The sequence below is a fragment of the Glycine soja genome, chromosome 11, assembly GCF_004193775.1.
Source record: "Glycine soja cultivar W05 chromosome 11, ASM419377v2, whole genome shotgun sequence".
Taxonomy (NCBI): Eukaryota; Viridiplantae; Streptophyta; class Magnoliopsida; order Fabales; family Fabaceae; genus Glycine; species Glycine soja.
In genome coordinates, this window is record NC_041012.1 from 21188082 (window position 1) to 21201694 (window position 13613).

Genomic DNA, 13613 nt, shown 5'->3' on the forward strand with positions numbered 1-13613 from the left:
CAACTTCAAACCCCAAACTTTTGCATGATCGTCTAGGTCACCCAAGTCTACCAAAACTGAAAATGATGGTCCCTAGTTTGAAGAATCTTCGAGTCTTACAATGTGAACCTTGTCAACTAGGAAAGCATGTTAGGTCATCATTTCCACAAACTGTTCAAAGATGTAATTCAGCCTTTTCTATCATTCATTCTGATATTTGGGGACTAAGTCGTGTTTCCTCTTTTGGTTTTCGATATTTTGTAACTTTTATTGATGAATTTTCTAGATGTACTTGGGTCTATTTAATGAAAGACAGATCTGAACTTTTGCCTATTTTCATGTCCTTTCTCAATGAGATTGAAAACCAATTTAAAACAACAATTCAGGTTTTTAGAAGTGATAATGCCAAAGAGTATTTCTCTCATGATTTCTCCTCTTTGTTATCTTTAAAAGGTATTCTACATCAATCTACATGTCCCTATACACCACAACAAAATGGTATCGCCGAAAGGAAAAATCGTCATCTCCATGACACCGCACGATCACTAATGTTAGCCTCTCATGTTCCTACACACCATTGGGGGATGCGGTGCTTACTGCTTGTTTCCTAATTAACAGAATGCCTTCCTCCTCTCTTGAGAATCAAATTCCTCACTCAATCATTTTTCCTCATGATCACCTATTCCATGTTCCACCTAAAGTGTTTGGTTGTACTTGTTTTATTCATGATCTCTCCCCTGGTTTAGACAAACTTTCTGCCCGTGCAATCAAGTGTGTCTTTTTAGGTTATTCTCATCTTCAAAAGGGTTACAAATGTTTCTCACCATCCACCAGGCGATACTACATGTCTGCAGATGTAACCTTCTTTGAAGACACACCATTCTACTCATCATCTACTGACCATTCTTCTTCCATCCAGAATGTTCTTCCAATTCCCTCTCCATGTCCTCTAGATACCTCAAATCCAGATGTCAGTGAGGTTCCTTCTTCTCCACCTCATCCAACTAAAGTTGCTTCTCCACCTCTTCTCACAAACCAATGCAGGATACAGCCAGTTGGTCCTTCAGTACCTGAAGCTTCTCCTCATGATTCTCCTCTTTCTTTAATCAATCCTCAAGCCATGGATCCTGCTACTTCTCATCCCTCTGATTCAGATTGGCCCATTGCCATCCGAAAAGGTACTAGATCCTCTCGTAATCCTCATCTTATCTATAACTTTTTGAGTTATCATAGTTTGTCTCCTTTATATTCTTCGTTTGTTTTCTCTCTATCTTCACATTCTGTCCCTTCTAATATTCATGAAGCACTTAGTCATCCTGGATGGAGACAAGCTATGATTGATGAAATGCAGACTCTTGAACATAGTGGTACTTGGGAACTTGTTTCTCTTCCTCCTGGTAAGAAGGTTGTGGGTTGTAGATGGGTCTATGCAGTTAAAGTTGGGCCTAATGGTGAAATTGATCGACTTAAGGCTCGATTAGTAGCTAAAGGCTATACTCAGATATATGGCCTTGATTATTGTGACACCTTCTCTCCGGTAGCTAAGATCACTATTGTCTGTCTCTTTCTTGCTATGGCTGCCATGCATCATTGGCCTCTCCATCAACTTGATATTAAAAATGCATTCCTTCATGGTGATCTTGAGGAAGAAATTTATATGGAGGAACCTCCTGGGTTTGTTGCTCAGGGGGAGTATGGTCTTGTTTGTAAGCTGCGTCGATCTCTCTATGGGTTGAAGCAATCCCCTCGGGCTTGGTTTGGTAAATTCAGTCATATTGTTCAACTTTTTGGGTTGAAACGTAGTGAGGCTGATCATTTTGTTTTTTATTGTCATTCGTCCCCTGGAAAATGTGTTTACTTGATAGTATATGTTGATGATATAGTGTTTACAGGGAATGATGCTTCTAAGATTATTCAGCTAAAGGAGCACTTATTTAGTCATTTCCATACCAAAGACCTGGGATATTTGAAGTACTTCCTTGGTATTGAGGTGGCTCAGTTAGGAGATGGTATTATGATCTCTCAAAGGAAGTACGCCCTTGACATTTTGGAGAAAACAGGCATGCAGAATTGTAGACCTGTTAATAGTCTTATGGATCTGAATCTGAAGCTTCTTGCAGATCAGAGTGAAATGTATTCTGATCCCGAGAGATATAGAAGACTTGTGGGAAAACTCAGCTATCTCACCATTACAAGACCTGATATTTCCTTTGTTGTTGGAGTGGTGAGCCAATTTATGCAAAATCCTCGTGTTGATCATTGGAATGCTGTTATGCGTATTCTTAGATACATTAAAAGAGCTACAGGTCAAGGATTATTTTATGAAGACAAAGGTAATACACAAGTATCTGGATATTGTGATGCAGATTGGGCTGGTTGTCCTATGGATAGGAGATCCACATCCGGATATTGTGTCTCTATTGGAGGGAATTTTATTTCTTGGAAAAGTAAGAAGCAAACTGTTGTTGCTAGATCTAGTGCAGAGGCTGAATATAGATATATGGCTATAGCTACATGTGAACTTATGTGGGTCAAACAAATTCTTGAAGAGTTGAAATTCTGCAAAGTGATGCAAATGAAGCTATATTGTGATAATCAGGCTGCTCTTCATATTGCTTCATATCCAGTCTTCCATGAGAGAACCAAGCACATAGAGATTGACTGTCACTTTATTCGGGAGAAGCTATTGTCTAAAGAGATTGTCACGGAATTCATTAATTCCAATGATCATCCAGCAGATATTCTGACTAAATCCTTAAGGAGGCCTAGAATTCAGTTTATATGTTCCAAGCTTGGTGCATATAATTTATATGCTCCAGCTTGAGGGGGAGTGTTATAATTATGGGTATTATTAGATGTATCTTTAGAGTAGATTTCCCTATTTTATCTTGTTGTAGAAGACAGCAGTGTGTACTGTCTTGTCAAAGCTTGTCAAGTTGTCTCTCTCCTATTTGTATATATATATATATATATATATATATATATATATATATATATGTTATTTGAATGAAATAAAACTAAGCAAGTGAGTGAAAAGTTTCCTTCCTCACATATTCAAAGCTTCAAGTGAAGGCAACACTTCAACCTTCTGTTGCCCTCTCAACTACTGAGGCTGAATATATGGCTCTTACTGAAGCTGCAAAGGAAGGAATTTGGCTGAGAGGTCTGATAAATGATCTCGGAATTAATCAAGAATATGCTAACATCTACTGTGACAGCCTTAGTGCTATATGCTTGGCCAAGGATCAGGTTCATCATGATAGAACCAAGCATATAGATGTTAGATATCACTTCATTCGGTCAGAAAGAAGAATCAAAGTTCATAAGATCAACACTCTGCACAATCTTGCTGATATGTTCACAAAGCCAGTTCCAAAGACCAAGTTTGATCACTGCTTAAGCTTGCTCAATGTTGATTGTTGGGGTTAAGATCATGAGTGTTTGGAGGGAGCAGTTTGTGTCCTATATGGATGTTAGTTCAAGGTGGTGAATTGTTGGGTTGTGACCTAAATCCATATGAAAGATTATTCTGTTATTTTTTTGTTGTTGTTTTGTCCTCAGCCTATATAAGGCAAGGATGTCCTGTATTTTAAAGGAATAAGCTTCCACTTGTATACTGCAACCATAATAAAAGCTTTCTGTTTTTCCCTCCCGTGGATGTAGCCTTTCTCAAGGTGAACCACGTAATCATGTGTGTGTTCTTTCTCATTCTCTTTCTCTTTCAATTCTGTTGCAATTCGGTGTGTATGACATTTCTGATCTGGTGCATTTTATGTTGTTGTTCTTGCTTGTTCCTCATCACTTCCATAACAATAACAATAATGAAAGACACTGTTTTGAATTTTTTTTTTTGTCACAATTTGTTTATCTCTTTGTCAAACTACAGATTAGATTAGTTAGGGTGTATTTTTTCTAACGAATTATGAGGTTAAAAAAAATATGACAACACTAGCTTGATACACGTGTTAGTTACATAAATTTAAATTGTGGTGGGAGAATTTGGAATAAAAATATACATATAAATGATATATAATTTTGTTATATATATATATATATATATATAAAGTTCTCATTTATGATAATAATTATAAACTAAAGTGATTATATAATTCTTTAAAAAAATATATGAATTTATCTTTTAATCAAAATCATTGAAATATAACACCATTTATATTTATAATTTTTATTTATCACAATAATAAAATATTCTCACTGAAATATCTTGAAATTACTTTTTCATTTATATAATTTAATTTGATCACAACATTAATTGATGTGATCCTATAATATATAATAAAATATCCTTACAAAAATTTCTTGAAATTGCTCTTCATTTGTATAACAACTCTTTATGTCGAAATTTGAACATCTTAACAAAATGTTTGCCGGATAAGATATTTTGCGAGTGATCCTATAATGACCCAATAGCAAGTGGTCTTCATAAGTGGAACAATAATGGATAAAATAGACTATGGTATTATTTTAAACTTTGAATATAAACTTAATTTAATCTTATAAAATTTACTTATAAGTGAAATAAGTATTATCTCTTGTTTTTATACTTGATGTAAAATTTGTAACAAAATCATTTGGCATATACAGGATTGTTCTTAGAGTACTAGAGGAATCTAAAGATTTTGATAGTCATTTTTTTATGATTGAGTTTACTTTTGATAAAGTGATATTATCTCATTTACTATTTAATAATAAAATTTTCACTTATTTACCATTTATTCCTTAATAATAAAGTATTTTTCATCATGTGCTTAAAGAATTTTGTGGGTCGTGTGTATCTTAGAACACTTTAAATAGAAGTATTTAGGTGGTGCAAAACTTATTAAGCAAGGATACTTATAAATTAAGATGTCTCATGGAGTAAGTGTTGACTGTTTAGCAAGCACCCGTGACGGGAGCATATATAATTTTTTTGCCCTGTTCCCATATTTTTATGAAATGATAATAGAAGTTCATAGCTAGTCATTATATGTATTTCTTTTACAGTTTCCGGTTATTTGTTTTAACAAACAAATAGAAATCAATATAAATGAATATTAAATTTTGGTTAAATTAATGGAGTAGGTAACTTAAACTATTTTGGTTAATTTTGATGTATCTTATCTACTCTTTTTTGCTGATAAAAAAGAACATACCGTAGCATGTGGACCTAATTTTGTTAGATGCTGAGAAAAGTATTGAAACGCAGAACAGACAACAAAAGAATTTAAGGTCCAAGAGGATGAGTGGCTAGCTTCTTTTTTTTTTAAGAATGAGTGGCTAGTTATATAAAAGTTCATTGGGGAGATTTATAATTTAGGGTTAAATATACTTTTATTTTAATAAATATTTAACTTTTACATTTTTTTATAAATTTTATTTTATATTGAATTTTTAATAAAATAATAATTTAATTTATTTTTTTTCTTAATATTTAATTTTAATAAAATATAATAAAATAATAAATTTATGTTTGTTTCATCATAAATTAGGGAATTTTATTTTAGTACGAAATAATTAAAAAAAATAATCAGAGAACAAAATTAAAATTTATTAATCTGAGATATTTAAAAAAATGTCAAAAATTAAAAATAAAATTATTTTATTAAAAATTCAACACAAAATAAAAATTTATTTAAAAACAAACATAAAACTCGAATATTTATTAACCATAAAAACATATTTAAACCTCTAATTTGTAAACCAGAAAATTGTTAATTTATAAAAGTTCACCAGAGTTTTTATTAGCGGAAACTATATGTGCAAACATTAACAAATGGTATTGAAGGAGATGCTTTTGATGATTAAACTGAGCAATGAAGATGAGACCGCTCAATCTTTCACTAATAACTGCAAGAGTAAATTAAAACTCTCGCAAAACATTGATATCGTTACAACCACTGATCCAAGTGACCCTTATTTTAGAATACAGTTACACGCACAAGTGCACAACACAAGACCATAGGTAAAAACATAAATGGCATGAACAATGAGTCAAAGCAATGGCAGAACAATAATATTAACGCCACCACCACTTGTAACAGTGCACTCAGTTCCTCTGCAGTAGCAGAGAAATTAGACATAGCCCCTGCTCTTCAAACTCTCCACTGCATCCTTGATGATTTGCTCAACAGGAGTGAATTCTAGACCTAAATCAATCAGCTTCTTTGATGCATCCTTTCCACTTGCTCTCAACAACCCTGGTTGGGTATCCTTTGGCAACCTATAACCAAAGAAATTAAAATTATTAAGAATTTAATCTCTATGCAACTATGCACAGCGGCTATGTAGCAAAATTTTATGCAACTGTCCATTAATCTGAAATTGTTATTAGTATAACTCTTAATATAATTATTGTAAAAATTAATAAATTTATCATAAAGGACACTTTTTTATTGGATAAGTGTAAAATCTTTTTCATTGCCAACGCAGAGTTTCTTTTACTAAATTATTAGTACTCGGCATAAACTATCAGTACCCATTTAGATTCTTTTGCTCCAAATGTAATTGATCTTAGAAGTGTACTTCTCAGCAATTTTTTTTTTTTTTTTTGGAGAATTAAAATTTAGGAGGAGGAAATGATGTCTCAACCTAAGGCAGGAAAAACATTGGAGCTAAAAGAACACTTATATAGATATTTACATTTATCTCACCCCAAGAAGACAATGTGGATTCAAACCTCAAACCTGTCAGATGGGAGACTTTGTGGTTGTTTTGCTCCACTCAACCAATTCCTTAGAGTTTGCTCATAAATTTATTTATGTATTGGTATTTGTTCAATTTGAAATTATGTAATTGCATAAGTATGTAAATTCAAATAATCTTTTTTTTTTCAAATTACATATTAGTTTATCAGAAAAAGTACTAGTTGTGATATGAGATTATGGAGAATACTCACTTAGCCACATCGTATTCAGGGTATAACTCAGCAACCTTGTCCACAAGATCACTAAAGTGACGAATAGATTCCACACACAAGTGCCTTCCTGCTGCTTTCTTGTTCTCAAGTGCCAAAATATGTGCCAATGCTATGTCTTTGAAGTGAGCCGTTCCCATAAAGAAGTCCTCGTAGGTCTCTTTGCCCCCTGTAACAAGTTCCAAACGCTTGTGCTATTATATACTATTAGCCTTGAGTCACAAAGAGAGTGATTGAGATTTAGGAGAAGGTTCTTTTGCTCCAAGAGTTCATAATATGTGCATGCTGCTCAATTTTCTGTTTTGAGGTTCTTTTCAGTTCTGTTAGGTTAAATGGTCAAAATTAAATTTTACACGCACTGTCTTTCATTTCTAGTTAATTTGAATAGTAAATTACCAAAATTTAATGAAATTTAAATGAGTAACTAAGAGCACCTCCAAGAGAGTTGTTGTGTAGAGCTTAACTTATTAAACACTGACCCTTCACAAAAAATGTTCACAAGATCAATCACTTTAAATGATATGTAGGTATTTTTATGAAATGTAAAGATATAGAGTTATTTGTATTTTATAAGATGTTGTCTTGTTGGATTGGAGAAAAAAATTGTTCACATGGTAAAAATAAAAATAAGTGATGTGTAAGAATAAGATTCACACAAGATTTGTAAAAATAAAATAAAATAACAGGAAAATGCTCTAAAATTGAAAACTTGTGGCCATGTACTTAATCTAATTTAGACAACGTTATTAGAAGTAATGGTGGATATTCTTATAGATAGCTAATAGGAGGTTCAACATTTCAAATATATGTTATAAAAAAAGATAGCGATAGTATGCACGACCTAAATTTAGTGAGAATTAGCTCATTTAAACTTAGGCTTATAAAGGTTGATTCATTTAACCAACATGTTAAATGAATTTGATTTTTGAGTATGTGGGCAACTTGTTTAAGCCGGATATTAACATTTATTGAAAACAACAAAATAATTAAATGTGGGTATTTCTTTCCTTTTTTGGTATGCCACGTGTTACATTTGTATTCATTGATTGAGTGGTGATATATGATAATTACCTTTGAGAACACTAACAAGCACAGCCATGCTTGAATTGATTCTTGGAGGAAGCAGAGGGCCCAATGCTGTACCAGGGTTTATCATGACAACATCAAAACCTGTCTCCTTCGCAAAGTCCCAACCCGCTTTCTCTGCTAGAGTCTTTGCAATGGGATAATACAACTGCCCCACAACACAATAATTCAAATTAGGTAGACCCAACAAAAGAAAAGTATATGCCCCACCCCATCAATAATTTTCCTTTTTTTTAACCCCCATCAGTAAATTTGTCACAACATTAGTTTCAGGTGAGTCAAGGGTAAAGATATTTTTCATCGAAATGAGAAGTGGAAAATAATTTGAATAAGTTAAAGTTCAGTTTGTGATCGTAACTTCTCCACGTATTATGGCAAACGGAATTTGTGGAAGGAGAAAAATATTCATTATAATAATCTGTGTGGTATACAATTTTAGTCACATTCAAAATTTGCTAGAATGTTTGCCACATCCAACGCCTTTAATCTTGTGAAAAATATTTCTTTTTATATAATTAAAATTTATAATAAGTATTATAGTTCAATATATAATAAATATTTTTAAATATATAATTTATATTTCAGGCTTTTGACGAGTAATTAAAACTATGAGATAAAATGATTTTTACTATTAAAATCTTTTTTAAAAATAATTATTGAAATTCAACTTAAAAATAAAGATAACAAGATTAGACTGAAAGAGAGAACCATTTAGATCTCTCCACTTAAAATAGAAACATTAGTCTTCCATCGAAAATCAGTTATTAATTTTGGTCAAATATTTAATTTTACATAAATTTGATTTCTTTGGTCTAATTCAACAAGTTTTAATATATTTATTTAAGATATCATCAATAAATAATTTAATTAATTAAAAATTTAAATATAATATTTTTTAGTGAACTTAAATATAATTTTAATTCTCTTACTTTGTTCAATTCTTATTTTTAGTCCCTCAATTTTTAAATTAAAGACACTTATTTTTCTATATTAGAAAATCCACAATCTTTTTATTCATGACTTTAGTGTGAAATATATCAATTTTGTTGACAAATAATTTCCATCAAAGAAAAATTTGACTAACCATAGTATAATTTTTTCTCTCAATCACAATTTTATCATCCACAATTCTTGAATCCAAAATATTACTTAAAAAACTAAATTAAGTACCACTCGAATCAATAATTTATTATTGAACATTCATAATTTTGATTCACTTCTTAATTTTATTTTTTTATTTTGATTGAACTAAATTATAAACTTAACATATTTATTTAAAGTAGAAATGATTTAATTAAGTAAAATATAAAAAATAATTAATGTAGAAAATTTGAACTAAAATCACAAATTTTTAAAATAGAAAAATCAAACATTTCTGTTAACAAGCACTAACCCCCTTTTGCTTGCAGTATTCAAGGTCCGTCCAACACTCTTCTCCCTTAATCTTATCAGCTGGCCAATTAGGACTTGGCATAATCGACGAAATCGATGAAGTCGCCACCACGCGCTCCACCCCTGCTTCCTTCGCCGCCTTCAACACATTAACCGTTCCTTTTATCGCCGGTTCCAATATCTGTTTCTGTATTTTCTCACACCCCACATAAAATTACTTAATGTAAAACAAAATCATTAAATACTACTAACATTTACTACTAATTTGGACCCTACATGCAGGGAAAGCACAAACGAGATGGAAGACAAGTACACTTCAATTGTATAGTTTAATAAATGGTTAAAGTTAAAGTTAACTATAATAGTTTTAACCATATAGAATTGTATATGGTTAAGGCTAAGATATATATGTTTAACATTTTCTTACTTCTCATGTTTCATTAGATATACTTTTATATTTATTGATTTAATTACTTATTTAATCTTTATATCCGTACAATTTTTATATTTTAGTTGTTACATCTAATAATTATTCATTTTGAATCTTATTATATATATAAAAAAATTATTTTATTTTATTCCTTGAAACTAAAATTGGCTAAAACAGATTTAAAAATATGTTTTTTATAATCAGGGGATATTTGTGGTTTCTTATTTGGCATCCATTAATCCTTCTTGTTCTATAAGATTGATTCATTTTGTATTTTCAGTTAAAATTTTATTTCTAATGAAAATCAAATCTCATATTTTGATTAAGAAACTACTAAAATATCAAATTAATTGTATCAATAACTTTTGATGGATGAAGAAGAAAAAGAGTGTGTGGGTAAAGATTAAAAAGAGTAATGTTTAAGAGATAAAGATTCTGTGGATTTATGAAGTGCATTAGTAATTAAGCCATTTATGTAAATATTGGAGTGTGTTAAGTGATTTTAAATATTTTTAACCTCGGGATCTTCGACTTGACCAATGATGTTAGGACATGCAAGGTGGATTACGCCGGAACAACCCTTTATGGCAGCGGCAATGGAGTCGATGTCAAGAAGATCCATTTCAAAAAAATGGAGATGACTCTTTGCTCCTTCCATTTCCTCCAAATGTTTCGTCTCATTTTCATCCTCTGCAAGTGTCATCACAATATTATTATTATTTTCACCAAATTAAACTAAAAAACAATATATTATTATACTTTCTATTCTAATTCTAACTAATGTGCGCGCGGTGTTTATATGTATATGAATAACATCTTCACGTATTGATGATGTATGTAAATTTCTAGTTTTTTGTGGCACGAAAAGATTTTACTAATTAAATAAACGACTGTGTGAGAGAGAGGGATCAGGAAATTAAGATTAGAAACTAATTAATATTGAAATTAATAAATAGTGGGCGTAACTGATATCTTGGACGGTGGCATGGACGGTGTAACCACGCTGGAGGAGGAGGAGGACCACCCATGATCCGATGGCGCCGCTGGCTCCGGTGACACAAACCACCTTCGACATAGGGTTGCTTTGTTAGTTCAGTGATGCTCTTCTTTTAACTTGTTTAGTGTGATGAAGGAAGACACAATCCTACTATATAAAGAAGCTCGTGCAGGGAATAAATTGGAAAGACTTCAGAGAAATCCATGTATTTGGAGATAATTAATATTTTTGAACCGGAATATCAATATTATGAACGATAAAAAAATTTCCTTCAAATATTTAAAATTCTTTCCTTTAAATATTTAAAACAATTAAATATCACAATTTGATTTTAAGAAAATAATTGTACACCGTTCGTACTTAATGATAATATTGGAAAGACTGACTCTTCAAAGAAAATGTGACTTACCTATAAACATTTATACTACCAGGTTGAATGCTTGGAGGACTATATATCGTTCCACTAAGATTATTTCTGTGAGATCAACTAATGCTTACCAAAAGAATATTAGATTCACCATAGGAAAATAGTTGAACCTATAATATTGGATCTCATACATGTTGGATCAAGTGGCCTCAGAATAATTAAGAAGGGGGGAAATGGTTGTGAATTTGGATACATCTCCCGTCATATGCTTGGAATATTCACTGTCGATGTACCACTTCTTCCTTACAGATTCTTCTTTGTTATTGTCATGAGATTTTGTCATGAGACACAAGTTGACTTGGTCTTCATCATGATCTTGAAATAACATATTCCTGAAAATACTTTTGAAAAATAAAGAATCTAAAGAGGCCATTAATCTTGAAGTGGTTAGACTTTCTACAAGATACCTGCTCTGATACCACTTGTTTCTAGGTTTTTGTGTTGTGGTGTATTTGCATCTATACTATTGTGGGTATGTAAGGTCCTATTTCTATTGCTTCCCAAATGTTTAAATCTATGGCTTCAATGAAAATCTGCATACGGGTTTTCCAATAATGGTAACCCTGACCATTGAAAATGGGTGGTCTATGAATGAAATTTCCTTCAGGAAACAAATCTTTAGGAAAAATCTTTCCTAATGAAGATTTAATCAATAAAGTTTTAAGATGTTTAAGTAGGGAATGGCAGCCTAAGGTAACTGCTATTTCTGAAAGTAAAGATCTTTCTTCTATGTCTCTTGCTACTTTATTTGAAAAATTGCAGGAACATGAGATGGAACTCCAATGGCTTAATCAAAATGAAGAAACCGACAAAAAGAAGAGAAGGATAGCCTTTAAAGCCTCATCATCAATGCAAGAAGAAAATGAAGAAGAAGATTCAGATGATGAAGAAGACTTCTCACTCTTTGTGAAGAAGTTTCAGAAATTTGTCAAGAAAAGAAGAATCGAGAGATGTCAGAACTTCAACAATGGAAGAAAATCACAAGAAGACTCTCAAGTTCTTAGATGTTACAATGCAACCAACTTGGTCACATTAAAGATAATTGCCCTTCAAATGAAGAATGACCTGAGAAGAGTGATAAGAAAAGGTATGATGAAAGAAGGACCAAAAAGGCCTACATTGCATGGGATGACAATGATTCATCCGATGGTTCAGAAAAGGAGATTAATCTTCTAACCAAGGATTATGAGAGTGATGAAAACATTTCTCAAGAAGGTTAAACAAAAATCAAAAGTATAACTTTCATCTTTGAAGATCTAGACATCTTTAATCATGAAAAAGGTAACATCAAAACCATTCTCTTGTTAAAATTTATTTTTGGTTGAAATTTTCCTTTCAATTAATTTGATTGTGATGACTAACAAATTTTTTATTTTGTTTGTCCTGATTAATTGAAACTGTGAGTATGTGTTTATATGTTCTTGATTGAGTTTATTTTTAAACATGATGTCTCCTTTAAAAATTTTGATAATATTTATGATCTTTATTCTTCATTACTTGAGTTGAGTTGATTATTGTGATATAATTGAATATATAAATATACATGTTTCCTTTAAATAATTATGCATGATTTTGAATATGATATGTGAATTATTTGATTAAGATCCATTCATAAAGTATTTTTTAATATATATTTTTCTATCTAAGAAAATATTTTGATACTCATTCAAATCCCTCTTCCCCTAAAAGTCAATCAACTTTTATTTTTTGGCTAAAATGCTCTCTGGTAATTGATTACCATATTAGTGTAATCGATTACAGACAGTTATTTTTTTACTAAAATACTCTTTGGTAATCGATTACCATATTAGTATAATCGATTACAACGCGTCCCTGCACCTATATATTCAAATTTCAAAATCAGAAATATGCATCTTCTCTCTTTTTCGAAAACCTTCGTTCCCAATTCTCCTTTCTGCCATATCTCACTCATTTCTTGCCCAAATCACCCCCCACAAAGCCCAAACTTCATCTTTTTTCATTCTCTTTCATTTGAACCGATTGAACTTTCAAAAAAATCCCTTCTAATGGCGGAACCATCAAAGAAGCGAAAGAGTTCTTTGAGTCAGAGTCAACGGTATTCCGAGACTCAGGAAACACCGATTCCTCCCTCAATTCCCTCTTCCTCATTGTTTTCATCCGAAGAACAACGGATACGGTACACAAATCTCTACTCTTCTCACTCCATTATTGATCCAAAATTCATTGATATGGATTTCTTTTCAAATGGGAGTTTCGAATGCATTCAGACATTTGAAAACTCCAATCTTATTCCTTTCATGTCTTTAAAATTGCATGTTTACTATGATTTAGTCAAAGCCTTCTATTCAAACCTAGAAATCCAAGAAGGCACTTTAATTTCTGAAGTTTATGGGATTAAAATGGTCATTGA

At 31.6% G+C, this 13613-nt stretch overlaps 1 protein-coding gene across 1 annotated transcript; it reads right to left on the reverse strand.

Annotated features, from left to right (window-relative positions):
- Positions 1–5755: 5755 nt before the first annotated feature.
- LOC114376078 (cinnamoyl-CoA reductase 1-like) lies at positions 5756–11001 on the reverse strand. Its single transcript, XM_028333997.1, has 6 exons — positions 10764–11001; positions 10315–10487; positions 9369–9554; positions 7961–8123; positions 6872–7058; positions 5756–6196 (listed from the first exon to the last, which is right to left on the reverse strand). The coding sequence occupies exons 1-6, from the start codon at positions 10870–10872 to the stop codon at positions 6049–6051; spliced, it is 966 nt and encodes a 321-aa protein (XP_028189798.1). The 5' UTR covers positions 10873–11001; the 3' UTR covers positions 5756–6048.
- Positions 11002–13613: the final 2612 nt, after the last annotated feature.